This window comes from Sturnira hondurensis, unplaced genomic scaffold (assembly GCF_014824575.4).
Source record: "Sturnira hondurensis isolate 20B ecotype Veracruz unplaced genomic scaffold, ASM1482457v3 Scaffold0022215, whole genome shotgun sequence".
Classification (NCBI taxonomy): Eukaryota; Metazoa; Chordata; class Mammalia; order Chiroptera; family Phyllostomidae; genus Sturnira; species Sturnira hondurensis.
Window position 1 is genome coordinate 9,370,450 of NW_028094846.1, and position 18,684 is coordinate 9,389,133.

The following is an 18,684-nucleotide window of genomic DNA, read 5'->3' on the forward strand; positions in this document are numbered from 1 at the left end:
GGAAGATGGAGACTGTAACAGAAGACACTCCAGGCCTGAGGAGAGCAGCATAAAACATCTCCAACTTGAGGAGTTTGAAGTGGCTCCGTTTGGCTGCATAACAGGATGAACTCATTTAACGGCATGCTTTTCAAAAACCACTATATCTTATCATTTTCTCTTAGATGGCTTAAAGTGTTAAGACACTAATTTAAAGTCATGAACAAAATACTCTGAAATGGTGGGAGTAGCTAAAATCAAGAAACCCCATAACATGCAGTTTGAAACTGTGGTTAACTATTCGTGGATTTGATGATCTGTTGAACTCATCCTGTTATTGGAGCTGGCTCAGGACGAATGTCGCCAGAGAGATAGACAGGAACCTGAGGCGGGGTCCATATTCAGGATGTTCAGGATGAAGGAAAGTTATTTAAAATGTGATTGGAGAAAAAATTTATATTTTTACCTGGTGAAAAACTTTCATTTTCAGATATGATTCAGTAAGATTAGTGGACTAGTTCTCTTTCAGGAACAACGAAAAATTCTAGATAAAATATTTTAAAAATGTGTCCGAAGGTATCAAAAAACTGATGAAGAGAGTAACAAATTATCAAGCCAAAATTAAAGGGAAAGTGGGAACTGTTTTTGCTGTGAGGGTATCTGCTTGGCAAGGCAGATTTGAGCTTCGGTTGTGATGCTCTCGCAGGTCAAAAAGAACAGAAATCGTAAGTGTCCTCCAGAGTGGTGGTCTAGTGTTTTATGGCTTTATTTTCCCAGTATAATCTCCAGTTCATCAGGAATGTATTTTTGCACCTAGTCACTGTAATCCGTGTTTCCATTTATCACGTGACTCTCCTATCTTGTTTATGTTTCAGGAATATTGGACATCCACAGCTATTTTGCAGTTCCAGAAGTTGTGTGGTTTGAAGCCATTAGTGGGGGTAGTGGATGAATACATCGATGGGATCCTCAACATTTTTCTGTGCGACACGTCCTCGAACGAAGACGTCTATTTCCACCACGTCCTGAGAGCAGAGGGCCACGCCATCGTGTGCCGAGAAAACGTCCCTTCTAAGGTGGGGCCGTCTGGGTGTGCTCTGCGGGTTGTTTTGTTTAATCTCAGCTCTTCCAGAAGAGAATTGAATGAAGGAGGTCATTCGATTCATTCTTTAAACTTAGAGATACCTGCCATCTTCATTTTTAGATGACCACAAAAAAAAAAAAAAACTGTGTTCGGCTTACTGTCCTTTAGACTGTGAATACTTATATGTTAAATAATTGGTTGAGGACTTACCCCAAAGTATTGAATTCTCTCAGGTATTCTTGGAAAAGAAGAACACTCTCTCATTTTGCAATTATTGACAGCAGTGGCTGCATCACTATTAATATTGAGGTTGATCATTTTTGTGACTAGAAAGAACTTTCAATGTCGAAATTCTTTTACTGTTAAACTCTAGAAGAGAATACATTTCTTCAACACTTGCAAATCATGAAATGCTAACGCTTCACCTTTCTCTGAGTGACTAACCCTTTCTCCTTTATTTTCTCCTAGGGTTTCAGCGAACTCAACCCGTTAGCTTTGTACACAAAGCCCAGTGCAGGGCTGGAGGATGCTGTCTTGGCGGAACTGGCCTGTCCCTCCCAGCACCACTACTTTAAGGAAGAACAGGAGATAAGTCTGCAGTCAAAAGAGAGCGATTTATGTACTCCGGTAATAGGTTTTGGCAAATATGATGAGAGTTCTCTTTATTGTTAACATTTAATTAGGAGTTACTATATGCCAAACACTGTAAATAGAACTTGAAGTATGATATATTATTTAATCTTCATAAAATCCCAGTGACATAGTTACTATAATTGTCTTTATCTTATAGATGAGGAGACTGAGGCTTTCCAAACCTAGGAAGTGATCTTCATAGTTGCCTAGGTCTCCTATTGACTGCTGGCTGAAACCTGCCTAGTCATGCTCCCTCCTGTACGAATTCTCGTGCACTCAAGTCCATGGCCGCCTCCGTGCTGTTGTGACTTCATCTGCGCCAGTCCAAATGCTCCCACTTACAGCAATAAACACATCATCATCATTGTTGTTATTTTCCCAGCAGCAATAATAAAAAAATAAACTCACACTGTGTGGCAGGCACTGTCGTAAGCACTCACATGTCCCAGTTAATTTATCTGCACAGTCACTTCACCAGGTTGTTGCTTTCCAACTTGAGATGGAGCACATAGTAAGGAGTCAGTGATGTCTTCAGCCAGTGAACAAATACTCATGTCCTTTGGGTCTTATATTATTGGTGACAGTGAGTACTGGGCCAAGAACATAAGGGCGTGTTCTGTTGGAGAGCCACAAAAGTGGTTTCTTTGGACACAATAAGGACACAAAATATTATATTGTTTAAGTATGTTTCGTATGTGTGACTTTAAAAATTATTGATACGATTGCATTATTTTAGTAGACACTAGTTAGTAGAAAAGGGGAAGGAAAGGCCACAGTGACTACTGGAGACCACTGCAGCGTGTTCAAAGCGGTACAAGGATTTTCGATGTCCGTTTACAGTACAGTTAACTGTGCCTTGTTTGTCTTTCCGAAGCCTGATTTCTTTTTAGTCATTATTACTTGATTAGAACAGTTGTATTTCCTGACTCTTAAACAGGAATTGAGTTCAACCTTTAAAACTTTTAGAATACCCTATTGTCACTCTGTTGATGTCTTCAAATAACCACAGTTCGGTCCTAAAAATGAGATAAAGCCGTCTTTTTGCAGAAGAAATAAATCTTAACACTCCCCTATTTCATCCAGCCTGGGTTTTAACACACGAAGACTCATGTGCTGTACACACCCCCCAGCCTCTACCCGCCTCAGTCCCTGGACTCCCTACTCTTCTCTTAGGCGTCCCAGCCGTTTGTGTTAAGTCCTTCATTGCACCTTCGCAGGATACCCTTCCTCCCTGGCCCAGTTTGGTCCTGCTCCGTGAGGGCCCCACACTAACTAACAGTTGTACTACGATTATCTGGTGTGTGTCTTCCTGCTACACATTTGGGATCTTCTAGAGCTGGGACTTGTTGCACTCACGCTTGGATTCACAGAGCCTCCTGGCACACATGTCGTAACATGTGCTAAGTAGATATTTGTTGGTCTGGACTAGTTTAGCAGGATGGAAGACTGAGGGTCATGGATAAAGTTAGGAAATAAGGTAGCAATTGTCAAAAATCCGTGCCCCACCCACCCACCCACCCAGAATATTGGCTTGCAGATAGATTTTGGTAACATCATTAGTATAAAAATAAAATAATTTATTTTTTTATCTACTAGCAGGATATTAATGATGAAAAGGCTGTCATTGACCTTAAATATGAGTCAGAGAAGCCATTAAAGGATTCTGAATTCAGCTCTTTGAAAGCCCAAGATAAGAGCTATAAGGAAGCTGCAAAGTGCTCCATCCCAGAGCTAAAGGATCTGAAGGAAGAGACTGAGGTAGGAGGAGGAAAGACAGTTCTTTAAAAATGTAATTAACGTGAATCCAAATAATCTGTATGTGGAGGGGGCTGGGATGAAAGAGCCCAGTGGACACCACCACCCCCACCCCCACCCCCACCCCCCGCTGCCCTCAGTGCAGTTGGAGCAGCGCCCGCAGGTGGGGCACCCCTCCTCCCTCAACAGCCCCGGAGGCCACAGCCCCAGAGGCCGCAGCCGGAGCAACAAAGCCTCCGTCAAGACAAGGGCGCCATCTGGCCTGGAGTGTCGGCTGCTGTCCGTCATGCTGGGCTGTCTTCAAGAATCATGCAGTGATTAGAAACTAGTATTGAGAGAGAGTGCGGGGAAAACCCATCGGGAAAACCGTTGACACCCTTTTTGGAGGACATATTTTTATTTTAATTAAATGCTTATGTGCATGTAGCTTAGGACCCCCCATAACTCCTTCCCCTGCGTTTCCTGGCTCACAGGGCAGACATTTCCATCTCTCTTAGCTACCGCTTTTGGAACTGACCTCTATTTCTTTCATTAGATAATATGCTTATGTTGTGACATCTTTGTTTTCCAATTTTAAGTATGTACGTATGGACTGCCCCCCACCACACACAAGCGTCCTTTTCGTCACCCTCCCCCCCGCCCCCGACCCTGTCACCAGTGCGGTTTTTAGACTTCCCGTTAGCTCGCTGTTCAGTGTCCGTGTTATCAGGACTCTCTAAGTGCCGTTCACAGCCAAGTGGTATGTTACAGCAACTTTTCCTCCCCTGCCTAACTTTATTTCTTCAGTGTTAATGTTTCTTTTCAACTTAGCCTACAACACGGGTGACTTTCTTCTGGTGTACTGCCTTGTCAGCTTTAAAACATGGATTGTTTTGTGCTCTCCCTCGATTTTACCCTCGAGAAGACCCCCTGGTCTTTCAGGAGGAGGAGGACATACAGTTGCCTGGGTCCTTGTGATGGGGCAGCCGGGTGGGGAATCTGGTGATCTGGCTGCTGCTGCTTTGTTATTTTCATTTTTCTTTCTTTTTTTAAAGATTGTATTTATTTATTTATTTTAGAAAGAGGGGAAGGGAAGGAGAGAAACATCACTGTATGGATGCCTCTCGCACACCCCCTACTGGGGACCTGACCTGGCCCGCAGCCTAGGTGTGTGCCCTGACTGGGAATCGAACCAGCGACCCTTTAGTTCACAGGCCAGCACTCAATCCACTGAACCACACCAGCCAGGGTGTTATTTTTCAATTACATGTTACTTTCAGCATTGTTTTGTATTGGTTTCAGGTGTGCAGCATAGTGATCAGACAGCCATGTACTTTACAGTGTTTCCCCAGATATTTCCAGTACTCATCTGGCACCACAAAGCTATCTCAATAGTATTGCCTCCACTCCCTAGGCTGTACTTTACATCCCCACGACTGTTCCGTGACTTCCAGTCTGTGCCTCTTAATCCCTTCAGCTCTCCCACCCAGTTCCCCACCCCGACCCTCCGGCAACCACTTGTCAGCTCTGTGTCTGTGAGTCCATTTTGTTTGGCTCCAACTGCTTCTTACCCACTTTCAGTCAGTGCTTTTGTCTCCATTTCCACCTGACCCCTCATCCCAAAAAACTTGTGTACGGAGAGTACTGCACTCCTGTGGTATCAGCAGTACACATTTGGGTTCTTCTCAGCTTTTCTCACTACAAGCTCAGAATTCCGCTTTCTCAGGACTGCTTGATCAGCCGTCCCTTCTGCTTTCCTGTGTCCAAAATGTGGATGGCACTTTCTTCTCTGTTCTCTTTGACCGCGAGTTTATACCTTAAATCTTTTTATTTTATTTTGGTGATCTTTCAGGAGGGAGGGAGTAAGAAATTGTGTATTCAAACTGCCATCTTTACCTGGAGTCAAGAGAAAATGACAACCCTACGTTCTAAAATGTGCTCGTATAGGAACTAGAGCGCTTACGCTCTGATACCTTCCAGGATGAGATCCCCACCGGAATGCCGTGCCTGGAGTCCGTGACCATAGGCGACGATGTCTGGGATGAGAACTGGCTGCCCTTGCGAGCTAAGATGGGACTAGGTGGTGGCGCTGCCTCCCACGTACTTACCTCCGGCCATGATGGAAAGAAGCTGGGCCCGTCGCATAAAGAAACGCCAGAGAAGGTTAGATCCTGAGAAACAGAATGCCAATCACTACTGAAAAAAAAGAAACGTACATGTAATTGTCCACAGCTCAGGAAAGCTATATACTATGGAATTCAAAGTCATTTATCAGAAGATAATTCAGAAAAACGCATGTTTTCCTAAGATAGTAGAGGCGGTGCGGGGCCGGGGGGCTGGTAGGATGAAGCAGGGATGAAGAAACCGTGGGCTCTTCGTGCCTCTCTGACCCGTTCAGGCGTTACAGTCTTTGTTTTGCCTTTGGCACCTGGTCAGGGCCTCAGGATCTGTAGACAGACTGTTTTCCCTGATGGCGTTTTTGTTGCTTTCATCTTGTAATATACCTTGTGGGTCTCTGCAGGAAGGACGTTTGCTAACTACAGGAGTGTATGTAAATTTGAATTAAATAATGTAAAATTTTTAAATAGTCCCACTGGTTATGAAAAAAGACATGTCTGCAGTTAAGGGACTCCTGATAATTTATGCCATTTAAATACTAGATGAGCATGAAAATCATCTAGCCATGAAAACACTATCGAAGAAAATACTGCAAATAAACCACATTTGTTTTTAGGAGATGTGTTGTGTTCACAGGAATTTGGGGTGCTGGGTGTGGCTCAGGAACGTAAGGAGGGAAGGTCACACTGATACAGAAGGTTACTAAGTACCTTTTCTGGTTTAATGTGCGTCACCCCTGGCCTTTCCCCTGCCCAGGTGATCCTCTATGGGCAGTGTGGCCCTGTATCTCAGGTCATTGTTGCACTTTTCTGTCGGTAGGACTGGTGTGTTTCTACACAAGATATATGGGATGATTCACGTCAGCCTTTAGGCCTTGAGAATGGAATGCAAGTTGAAGTTCAAGAACCAGGAGGACTGGGTGCTCAGGAAAGAAGTACCGGGACACCCAGGGTTCAGAAGGTAAGTGCTGAGTGAGTGTTACTGTCACAGGTTGGCATGAGGAAGCGTTTGCATATTCCCAAAAGTAAAAGTCTGGCTAATGACCTCTCCTTCACTGTCTTGTAGAATGCATGTATGTACAACGTATGTTGGTTTTAAAATTTCAGTGAACCCAATGCGGTCGTTCATTTCTTCAGAAGAAAGTCCTGAGCCTAAAATTAAAAGATGGATGAAACATTTGTGTTAGGGGCAAACAGGTGTTTTTGTGTTACTTTGCTCTAGGTTTTAAGCTCTGTGTCTGTCCCGTCGTCTAGGCCTGTTTTCTCCTTTTCCGTTGGCGGCGGCAGACACACTGACTGGGACAAAATGCGTTTGTTTCTTGCTTCTCAGCCGTATTGTGAGCGTCCCGCAAACAGCAGGACAGTTTGTGTGAATCATGACACTTGACCGCAGGCTTCTTCACGTCTGTGTCAAATTTGGCACCCCATTCCCTTCGCCCAGATTCAGCCTCTGTTTGGGACGTTCGTCTTTTTCTCTCCCACTATGGCCCTTAATACTCCGTCGCGGTGTCACCTCTGAGGAGCCCTCGTTGGCTCCTTTGTGTCCCAGTGAAGGCCCGGCTCCACGCCAGCGGCAGCATGTGCCCTGCTTCCCTAACGGGGCCTGCGGGCTCCTCAGGGTCGGGGTCCTGTCTTCCTGGGGGGCCAGGAGCATCGGCTGGGCCGAGTTCCTATCTCTGCCTTGTCATTTATTGATTGACATTGAATGACTTGCTCCATCTCTGTGTGAAAAGCACTGTACTAAGGGAAAGAAGCTTAGTACACACACAGAACACCTGACCAAAAAGTGGTCGTTCTGATGTTGAAATGAAGAGACCCATGCAAGTGAGCTAGCGGTGAGCCTGCCCGAGTGCTGGGGGTGGGGGGTGGGGGCTCTCCTTTCCTGCCACTCCCCCTTAGTGGGCCTGGCAACCCGTGGTTGCTCATGATATGCGTTCAGTAAGTGTTTTATGAATTGAATTGATAGTTGCTAGGTTAGTGGACTTGTTTAGAGAGTATTTCAGTTCTTTGTGTGTGTGTGTGTATCTTATTTTTTTAAATTTTATTTTATTTAATTATTGTTCAAGTACAGTTTTTTGTCTTTTACTCCCACCCCAGCCCTCCCCCCCCGTGCTCCCCCCTCCCATTTCCACCCCCCTTAGTTGTTGTCCATGTGTCCTTTATACTAGTATTTCAGTTCTTAAAAATGAGAATTTATGATATAAAAGTATTTGTCTTATTTCTAAGTAAGGGGAAAAAAACAAGCTTCTTCGTTCCATCACAGTAACAGTTACTTTTCTTGCTTCTGCCTCATCCTTCCTGTTCTGTAGCAGCCACACTTGGAAGGTTCTTCCGATTCTTCCGCGCTGCCCGAGCTGGAGGACTTCTATGTGTCCCTCGTCCAGTCCCCGCAGCCGGCCGCCGGGAGCCAGGGCGAGCCTCCGGGCGCCCACATGCAGCCGGGGCCGGTTCCGCCCCCCGCAGCAGCCCTCGATGCAGCGCCCCCCGCGGGGGACCCCCCAGAACGGCGCCCCGGGTCAGGTAGGTTTCCATACAGTGGATGAACCCAGTGGCTTGCCACGTGGCCGGACGCCTCCTCTTACTCAGAATGCAATTTGAAAAATGCCGACTGGAGCACTCGCCTCAGGTCGTCGGGGTGCGTCCTTCTCTCTCACTTGGCCTCTCTTCTTTTCTCCTGCAGTTCGGGGAGGTACACCGCGCTGTGAGTGTTGGCAAAGGTACGGGCCTCATAGCCACGCGCACTCGTGGTGCAGGACGTTTCCATCCGTCTCGAAGTGTGGTCGCCTGCCGGGCAGTTATCCCTCCGCCCGCTCGCCGGAGGCCGTGTGTTACTTTTTCTCTCTTCCCCGTTAAGGGACTCAAGCGCGTGTCGTTTTTATGTGTGAAGAAGAAAGTGAATTGTCCCACTTAGCAACAGTTGTTGCCAGTACCAAAAGTGTGTTCCTATTCCCCTCTGCGTAGTACCCAGTTGTACGGAGTCCCCGCAGTCGGTCCGTCTGTTCCCCAGATGAGGGCCCCCTGGGCTGGTTGAGGATTTCTGCCGTTAGGAATAAAGCTGCTGTGAACATCACATGCAGCTCTTTGAGTTGACACAATGTTGTTTTGTTTCTTTTCAGTGTGTGTTTAGGACTGGAATTGCTGGGCCATGGGGTCACTGCATGTTGAACTTAAGAACTGTCCAAACTGTTTACCAAAGTGGCCATACCAGTTTGTATTTGTCCCTGCGACCTGTCACGCCACACCCTTGCCAGCACAGGGTGGTGACCATCTTTTCCTGTGCTGTCTCTGTCTTCTCTAGGGAATCAGCTGTGCAAGTACAGGCTCACTCTTATTGGACCACCCTCTTTTTATTGATTTGTGAAAAATTATTATGGACACAAATCCTTTGACAGATAGAATATTGCAAATATTTTATCCCAGTTTGTGGCTTGCCTTTTCATTTCCTTATTAGCATCTTTGGGAGAGCAAATGGGTTCATTTTGATGAAGTAGGATTTGTTGAATTTATTTTTTCTTTAGAGTTTTGAGCTTTTTGTAACCTAGGTTGAAATCTTTCCTAACCCAAGTAAGATTTGTTCTTACTTTTCTTAGAAAAGTTCTATAGTTTTCGGTCTTACATTTAGGTCTGTGATCCAGTTCATTGCTTTTTGTAATACAGTGTGATACAAGGATCAGTGTTTATTCAGGTTGCTTATAACTATTCATTTATCACGTCTCCATTTGTTGAAAAGAATATCCCTTTTCCACGAAACTTCCTATATCTTTGTCAAAAGTCAGTAGACCACATATATGAGGACTTTGTGGACTTTCTGCTCTGCTCTGCGGGTCTGTGTCCGTCACGGTGCCGCTGTGTTGGTTACTGTGGCTGTGCGATACATCCTGAAATCATACCACTTTGTTCTTTTTTCAAATTCTTGGTCACTTTCCATATGAATTTTATATTTAACCTAATTTCTACACAAAGCCTGCTGAAGTTTTCATTGGGGGTTTTAACGCCCTCCGATCCAGGAGTTTGACCGTCCCCCCCCCCTGCGTTTAACACCCTCCGATCTATGAGTTGGACCCTCTCCCCCTGCGCTGTGGTCCTCTTCAGCGTCAGCAGTTTCGTGTTTTTAGTGCATCGGTGTTCGTGTTTTGTTAAATGTGTGCCTAGTATTTGGGTATTTAATATTTTAAATCCATTGCACAAATGGTATTTTTATTTCAGTTTTTTATGGTTACTAGTTTACAGAAACAGGGTTAATTTTTATAAATTGTCATTGTATCTTTTGACCTTGCTAAATTTAGCTTGTTAGTTTTGTCTGGAATTTTCTGTAGATGATCGTATTATCTGTGTGTGGGCGGGGGAGACAGGTTATGTTGTATGGAGTCTTTTGCCTTTTTTCCGTTTTCTATGTTGGTTATGACCACCAGTGTGGGGTTGCACAGCCGAGATGAGAGTGAAATCCCTTGTCTAGTCTAGACCTTTGGGGTTACATTTAGTTTTACACTAGTAAAGTATGTTAGCTATAGGTTTTTGTGGATACCCTTGTTAGGTTGAAGAAATTCCAGTTTATTCCTAGATTTCTGATAGTTTTTTTATCATGAATGGATATTGAATTTCATCAATTTTTTTTTTTTTTTTTGCCCTGGCTGGTGTGGCTCAGTGGATTGAGTGCTTGCCTGCGAATGAAAAGGTCATTGGTTCAATTCCCAGTCAGGGCACATGCCTGGGTTGCGGGCCAGGTCCCCAGTTGGGAGCTTGTGAGGGGCAACCAATTGATGTATCTCTCACACATCAATGTTTCTCCTCCTCTTTCTCCCTCCCTTCCCCTCTCTCTACGAATAAATAAATAACATTTTTAAAGAAATGCTTTTTTTGCCTCTATCGAGATTACCCTTTTTAAAAAAAGTCTGTCAACAGAGTGAACAGCATTGAGTTTCTAGTATTAAACCAACCTTGCATTCTCGGGCTAATGGCCTCTTCATCACGGCGTAGGGTTCACGAGCTCTTTTGTTAAAACTCTTGTGAAGGAATCTTATGAAGGATGTCTGTCTGTGCTCACGAGAGCTGCTGGTTTCTCGGTTCCTGTTCTGTGGTCGGCTGGTTCTGGTGTCCAGGGCATGCTGCCCTCATCAGGTGAGCTGGGGTGTCTCCCCCCCCCTTTCTGTAAGAGTCTGTGTGGAGTGGATGTGTTCCTTTCTCAAACATTTAGTAAAATTCACCAGGGAAGCCCTCCGGGCCTAGACGTTTTTTCTGTAGGGTTTTAAACCATAAATTCAATATCTCTAATAGATACAAAGCTATTTAGGTTTATTTCTTCTTCAGTGAGCTTCGGTAGTTTTCACAGATTTTATCTATTTCATCTATTTCATTTTATTGGCATAAAGTATTCATAGTATTCTATGCTATTTAAATATCTATAGTTTATTACATCTCATTTTTGCTCTTGGTAATTTGTGACATCTCTTTTCCCCTAATCAGTCTGCCTGGACTGTTAGCAAGGAAACCAGTTTTTGGTCCCACCCGTCTTCCTCTGTTGTTTTCTGTTCTCTCTCGCATTGATTTCTGCTCTTACCGTTTTTACAAAATTATTTCTTCTGCTTGCTTTGGTGGTAGTATTCACTCTGTTTTTAGTTTTCCAAGTTAAAACCTTAGGTAATTTGTTTCATAGCCTTTTTTCTAATATAAATTTAATATCAGACTTTTGATACTAGAATATTTAATAGTATATTTAATTTTAAACATTACAATATTTAATGCTATAAATTTCCCCATGAGCCCTGCTTAAGCTAATCCCATGAGTTTTGGTGTATTGTACTTTTGTTTTCATTAATTTCAAAATATAGTCAAAATTACCCTTATGAGTTTTTCCTTCTAGAAGTGTTTGTGTAATTTCCAAATATTTGGGGATTTTCCAAACGTCTTTGTCATTGATTTCTAATCTAATTTTGTGATTAGGAAACATACCTTGCATCCTTTTAAATTAGGACACTTATCAAGTTGCCCAGAATACAGCCTAGCTGAAGGCTCACTTCAGAACAGCGTGTAGCAGGGTCCAGCGGCCCGGAAATACCCCCAGGGAGCCGAGGAGCAGGTAGGGCACACTTCCTGTTGTCCCTCCTCCCGGGGGGGCTCTGTCCCGCACACTTGCTGTTCAGGTGTGAAAGCTCTCGTTTCACGTCTTTTGTCCGGGTCTCCTGTTGTTTAAAGCAGGAGGGACGGCTCTTCAGTCCTTGTTCCATCAACATCGCGTCTGAAAGCGGAAGTGTTGCTGCTGTTTCAAGTTTTTAGGTCATGTATGACCCTGCTTTCGTCTTTTTATACCTTTTGACATCTGAGCTCACTGAAGGAAACCACATTATTGCATCAGAACGCAGCATCTCTTTTCCTCTCTAGTGGCTTTAACTACAGTTTTGTGATTGGAGTTTCCCTTTTCAGAATAAGCTGTCAGATCCTCCGTGAACATAATTCATTACAAATGTATGGAACATACGCCACACGCTCCTGTAGCTAGTGCTGAAGACGCAGAGATGACTAAAATATTGGATTGTGCCTGCTTTTCTCTCTGAATTTGTAAAAAACTCTGTGTTTTTAAGGTAGAGAGCAGTGCTTTTCAAAATGTTGTTGGCATTCTCATGCCAGTCTGTGGAGTGTTTACAGCGGCGGCCAGCACGAGAGCACATTGTTTAGCTCGCCTGGATTTTTCTTCTAAAGCAGGCTTTTCTTAATGGGAGCAGCGTGCTGGCAAAAGCTCCCCTCACGCTGTGGGCAGGCGGTGAACACCTCAGAGCCCAGCTGCTCTTAGCAGAGCTGTCCGAACGCACATGGGAGAGCACCTCACACTCCCTTCTTTGGCCCTTTGGAAGTCTGCATTCCCAGCAATTTATTTCATGTAAAAGGTTCTCTCTTAACTTCTTCTTTACTTGTTTATTTTATATTATATTTCTACCGAAGTTTACACTCAATATCGTTCCACACCAGTTTCAGATGTGCAGCGAAGTGGCCGGAAAACCACACGTACAGTGCAGATTGGTCCACCTGCAGCCCCAGGCGCCCACCTGGCCCCACTCTCCTTACTGGCATTATGGACTGAATCTCCTTGCTGCAAATCCGTACCTCCCTGGCTCTTCCAGCTACCGATTTGTACTGCTTAGTCCCTTCACCCAAAAGGTTCTTCTTGGCGGGAACCTATTCCTGAAGCATTCGTGTTATAGCTGATAACTGGTGTTTAGAACTCTGTAGCAACTGCAGTCTCGGTCAGTCTCGTTTTCACACTGGCACAGACTAGGAATCGGGGACCCTTTGGCAACAGAGAATGGCAGGGAAGGAAATAGGGGCACTGAAGGACTCTTCCCTGCGACTGGAATTAATCCCATTCGTTTTATGGTGTCCTGGAAAGAAAGCTTCCCTTCCTTGTTCAGAGGGCATTTTCCTCTCCTTTGCCCTCATCCACACATGGATTTATTGTATCTTAGGGCACAGTTCCCCACCCTCATTTCCCCTCCGTTTGTTGCTTGGTTTCTGAGTGTCATCCCCTGATTTGCCATTGGTAACTGTCACCACCCAACAGAAGGTGGCCAGGACCCATGTTATAGAGACTAGAACAGGAACGAGAAGGTGGTGAGCGTGGGGACCCCTGAAAAGACCTGTGCTTTCTCCCTTTTTCAGTGGAAAGCTCTCCTGGGAGCCTGAAGAACGAAGACTCTCAGAGTAGCCACGCTCTCACGGTGTTCACAGATAAGAGCCACGGAGCCATGGACCAGCTCTCTCTCATTTTGTCTCCTGAGCACCAGATTTCTCAGAAATTCTACATTCCTCGAAGCACAGCCACTGCAGCCTTAGGAGCTGCTGCCCGCCTAGCCACATCCGGGAGCTTCCTCCACTGGTGTCCCAGCGTGAAGAGGACGGAGGCCTGAGCAGGGAGGAACAGGGAACCCGCTGCTTCGGCTGGGGCTTGCCCAGGCCCAGGCGAGGAGGACTGACTGAGAAACGAGCATTTTGGTAGCGGGTCCTATTCCCTCTGTGTGACTGTGTGTTACCTTTGTTGTGTTGACAGTCCCGTTTGTTGTGTGTTGGTTTCTGTTGTTCATCTAAATATTTTTATTGACAGTATTTCTTATTCTGTATAGTTTTCTTCCCCCTTCTTTAATGTAGTTAATGGAGCTTTTATTTTTTATGTTGCTATAAATGTTTTTCTTGTGCCTATCATGACTGATAAATGGAAACTGAAAAACCAATGTTTTGTGATCCATATTGAGTAAGATCAAAGTGACCTCATAGCCCTGTTTCCAAAACAGGGATGCCTGCATTTTAAAGCTGCTTTTTCTCTTTGAAATCTTCCATCTCAGAGAAAGAATTCAGGGCTCGAATTCTTACCGTGATTATTTCTTTGAAGTTCTGGGATCAGCAAGGAAATCTACACCTGCAGCTTTGGGCGTATACCCACTTTTACATTAAAAGTAATTCAGCTGTTTCTCAGTATCAGGCAGTTCCCGGGAGACTAGTAACAAAAGTAGAGACAGATTGTTGGAGCTCAGCCGAGCCGTCCCCGCAGTCCTCGCGGTTCCCAGGAGCCTTCGTGTGGCCACGGTTCGGCAGCGGCAGGTACGCAGTTACGTAAGGTCATGTTCTCGGCAGCCCACTCATGTGACATCTTACATGACATTCTCTTCAGCTCATAGTGTAAACCCATCAAGAGAAAAGAAAAACCGGAAAGGAGAAATTGAACAACGTAAGTGGTGTTAATTAACCTGTGGTAAAATACCAGACTTACCCCCAAATTAAAAAACCCAACACAGAAGCACTTCTAGGCATAAAGGCAGAAAAAGGGGTGTAACTAGGTCCTTGCCTTTCTGGTCCCTCTCCTGTGGCCTCCCATTTCCGCACCGAAGGGGAGAGCTGCCCCGAGTTCGTTCTCTTTCTACAACAAGGAATCTCGCCTCTTCCCTTCCCAGCTACGTAACCAGCGAAATGTCCAGTGAGGAAGGGAGAGATGAGAGTGGGTATAAAAGTGCATTTAAATTTAAAATCTTACTGGTTGAGACTTCTTTCTTAGGAGTAAGTAATCATGAACCAAAGTTAAATCTAGAGTCTCCAAATACTGGTAGTTTTTGGTTTAAAACCCTTAGAGAAAACGTGTAATGCAATAAAATTTAAAAATCTAGATTCACTTCTAATTCCAGTTATCTCTAAGAATGATGATCTACTAGTTGACCAAGAAAAAAAAAGTAATCTGGAAACCTCACTGATAGTTGACCCAAAAGAAAGAGCGGGTTCTCGTTTGGATTTTTTGGTGATTTTATATTGGACATTTTTTTGGAGAGGACATTGGACGAGTTATATGGAGGGTCAATAAACTGTCAATTCTGACAGTTAAATAGCACATGTGACACTGTGATATAGACTGGAAAAGCTCTGTCTTTCATATAGGTTTGGGTAACTTCACAATTTGTTTCTAAAGAAGAAAATTTATTTTGGAGTGATGCGTCTTAGAGTTCTTCCTTTAAAGAAGAAACCAAGTTTGAGTAACACACATCACTCCGCCTGATGGGCCGTCACTGGGTTTGGGGCCAGACGAATCTGGTAGGAGCAGTTTTACATGTTTAGCGGGTCAAATTGTGATCCACCCTGTAACAGCACTCGGCTACCCGTGGGGACTTCGCCCATGCCGGGTCCCCTGACAGCGATGGAGCTCCCACTTTGCCAGTGACAGGGATTAGGGGGTCCCTGTGTGAGGCTCTGTCATAGAGCCCTAACCATTTGCAAAAGGCCCAACACGGAGGAGGCTCAGGTAGAGTCACCTCACACTAAGTATCTGTGAACACACTACTTAGTCATTAATAGTTAACTTCCTATTTGAGTTAGCAGAGGAAGAATGGCCCTGGGAGAAACGTGTGTATTCAGCCCCCTGGCTTTGGCTAGGAGAGCCAGTCTGCCCATCTGTTTACTTACTTACCTTCTCCCAAAAGGCCGGCTTTGTTTGGCAGTAACAGCATCAAATGAATTTAATAGATTATTTGAAAATGAGTGATTAGGTCTTTGTATATGGGCTGGCACAGCAAAAAGAAATGTTCAAAAGATAGGTAGATGATCTGTGACTTAAAGTACACTTTATTCTTACAAGATGGGTTGACCTCTGCGGTACTTAGCACGGCCCCCCTTCCCCCCCCAACCCCCGACACACACACACACACACACACACACACACTCTCTCTCTCTCTCTCTCTCTCTCTCTCTCTCTTGGTGTTAAGGACCAACTAGAGGGAACTGAGGCCCGCAGGAAGTGTTGGCTGGGAAGCGGGAGCCTGGGGTGTAAGAGAGGGAATGGGGCTGAGAACACAGGAAGTTCCTGGTTATAAGCCCTTTTCCCCCCATTGTTTTATTGTTGTTCAAGTACAGTTGTTTGCCTTTACCCCCCACCACTTCCCCCACCATCCCTACCTCCTTCCCCTGATTCCACCCTGCCTTGGTTTTGCCCAGGAGTCCTGAAAAACCTTCCCCCCTCCCTCTGGTGACTGTCAGATTGTTCTTAATTTCCATGTCTCTGGTTCTATTTTGCTTGTTTGTTTTGTTGATTAGGTTCCACTTATAGGTGAGATCATATGGCATTTGTTCTTTAGGGATGGGAGAGAGCGTGGCTTGGGGCCAATACCCCTCTTCCTTCTAAAAACACCACGGGGTATCCAAAGAGGGGCTGTTCGAGCTACAGCCTGCACGCGCCTTCCCCCAGCTCCCACACATTCCAGGCGCCCATTGTGCATCTGAAGGCCGGGAATTCAAGAGGGGTCTGCTCCACACAGACTGTGTCTAACCTAGAGACTTAGAATTACAGAGATTGGATCCAGAAGGGACCTTAGTTGAGGAAATGTGAAGCCTAGAAAGACTGCCTTCCGGTCACACAGCTGAAATTCCCATGTCTGCTGACTTCGAGCTCCCTGCCCTTCCCACAGGAAGATATTGCAGCTCTGGCTTGGGAGGTTGAAATGGTGTGACGCCCGAAAACACAGTGTGCCGTAGGTAGGTACGTCCAGAAGAAAAAAGGTTCTGTTAGCAGAGCAGACCCCTGGTTTTGGAGGGGGGACTGATTCACTAAGAGAGTATGATTCTTGCACATGAGTAGTTTAAATAGCAGTGGGCCAGTCCCACGGAAGAACCTGAAAGAGAGGGCATTGTACAGGCTGAGAAACCAACACCTTACAGCCATCCTCCCGAGGCTTCCCACTAACATTCATACTCCATAGCAAGGGTTTTCCAGCAAACTTCCGATGTCTTTTCAGTCTTAAATTCATCTCATCTATAGAGACGGTGCCACGGACTGCGTTATTCATAATCTGTGAAGCCATTACTAAGACATTAAAGAGATTTCATTTCTTATAGCCCATTCAGATCCTGTGTCTCATGTGGTTAGTCAGTCACCTGTCCACCCACGAAGTTTCAGGTGTCAGTGGCCTATTGGAGCCAGAACCCGTACACTCTGCTGTTGTGACCATGTGGACAGAAGTTGTTCTGACTTCTCGGTCAAGCACTCCTCTGCCCCTGAGCCCGTGATTGGCCCATGTGCTGCTTTTCCCGTTTGATCCACCCCAAAACTGAGTAGAGAATTTATTCAGAGATGATTTTTCTGGGTATAAACATAGTTTTCAGGGAATGCTTTTAGCTTTCTGTTTTATTTTAAATTTTGTTTCATATTTCTGTTAATGAAAAAAATTTTTTTTAGCTCAGTTGGTTGGAATGGCATTCCCTAGATGAAAGGTTGCAGGTTCGATCCCCAGTCGGGGCACATACCTAGGCTGTGGGTGTGATCCCCAGTCCGGGTGTGTGTGGGAGGCAACCAATCGATGCCTCTCTCTCGTATCCATGTTTCTCTGTCTCCCTTCCTCTCTGTCTAAAAAAAGCAATGATAAAAAGTGTCCTCAGGTGAGGATTAAAAAAACTTTTTTTAATTTATGGAAAATGGTTATGAGAAACTGTTTACTTGACTATTCTTGGTGCAATTTAGATAAATAACTTGATGAGGAAACCAAATTTGTGAATCACTTCTCTATACTTTTGTTACAGACCCAACGGGTGGTATATTTATGAAGATGGGATTTGTTTTGTCAAAAATGTCTAGTTTCTTTTCATAATTAGTTTTTGTTGTGATGATTCTTCAGGAATGAAAATTTCACTTAAATATGTGTCTAGAGCAAAAGAACTAGAGTAAAATACAAACTTCCCTTGTGTCATTATAAAGCAGATTTGATATTCCTCTGGACTAAAGTATTTGTCTTCGTTTTTGGCACAACCTCCTTATTCTTAAAGTACTGTGGCCTTTGTGAACCTTTGTTGAATTGTAGATAAAGACATTTATCCTGTGAAATTGGAAATCAGTTTGCACTGGAGCCATTTCTTAAGTATCTGACACCACATTTCAAAGACTCGTTTTCTTTCTCGTGCTTTCAGAAACATGGTGAACCCTTCTCAGCCGTCTTCCAGTTTCTTAAACTCTCTCTCCAGCCCGCCCCACACAGCCCGCCCCACACAGCCCGCCCCACACACCCAGTACCGTCCGAGTCGCGTCTTGTGGCTGCGCCGACTTGACTTCCGAAGCCACATGGAGAGCCTTTGCTGCGATCGTTGTTCTGCCCACTGTGTCCAGGTGGCTCTCAAACCTCTTGGGTGATGTTCGGTACAAACTTTTCCTCAACCTGTCACTCCACTGGACTCTAAACCGAAGACAGCTCAGTTCATTTCTTGCTAGAAAAATGACTTCTGGACAAAGCATCCTGTTAGTGTACATGTGAAAACACCTGTCTGTCAAATAAGACCGTGTACCATTTAGGATAATACTCTTAGGCAAAGTACATCCCCCGGGGTGTTTCATAGTTCCTTCTCATGTCACCTTCCTCTTAATGGATACCTGTTTCCGCTTTGCTTAGGATGATGAAACTTAAGCAAATACACATGATATGGGCCACAGCCAAAGGTTTAGCCTTTCTTTTCTGAATTTTAAAAGTAACATTCCTGGCCCTAGCTGGCGTGGCTCAGTGGATTGAGCACAGGCCTACAAACCAAAGGATCGCGGTTTGATTCCCAGTCAGGGCACATGCCTGGGTTGCAGGCCAGTTCCCAGCAGGGGACGCACGAGAGGCAACCATACATTGATATTTCTCTCCC

At 44.9% G+C, this 18,684-nt stretch overlaps 1 protein-coding gene across 1 annotated transcript in view; it reads left to right on the forward strand.

Annotated features, from left to right (window-relative positions):
* The window catches only part of TDRD5 (tudor domain containing 5), a 44,207-nt gene extending 30,667 nt beyond the window's left edge, over positions 1–13,540 (forward strand). The window contains exons 12-18 of the mRNA XM_037034985.1: positions 855–1,055; positions 1,532–1,690; positions 3,293–3,454; positions 5,411–5,593; positions 6,368–6,508; positions 7,857–8,067; positions 13,198–13,540. Coding sequence (XP_036890880.1) covers positions 855–1,055; positions 1,532–1,690; positions 3,293–3,454; positions 5,411–5,593; positions 6,368–6,508; positions 7,857–8,067; positions 13,198–13,445 — 1,305 coding nt within the window. The 3' untranslated portion in view covers positions 13,446–13,540. The remainder of the gene's footprint in view (positions 1–854; positions 1,056–1,531; positions 1,691–3,292; positions 3,455–5,410; positions 5,594–6,367; positions 6,509–7,856; positions 8,068–13,197) is intronic.
* The last annotated feature ends 5,144 nt before the right edge of the window (positions 13,541–18,684 follow it).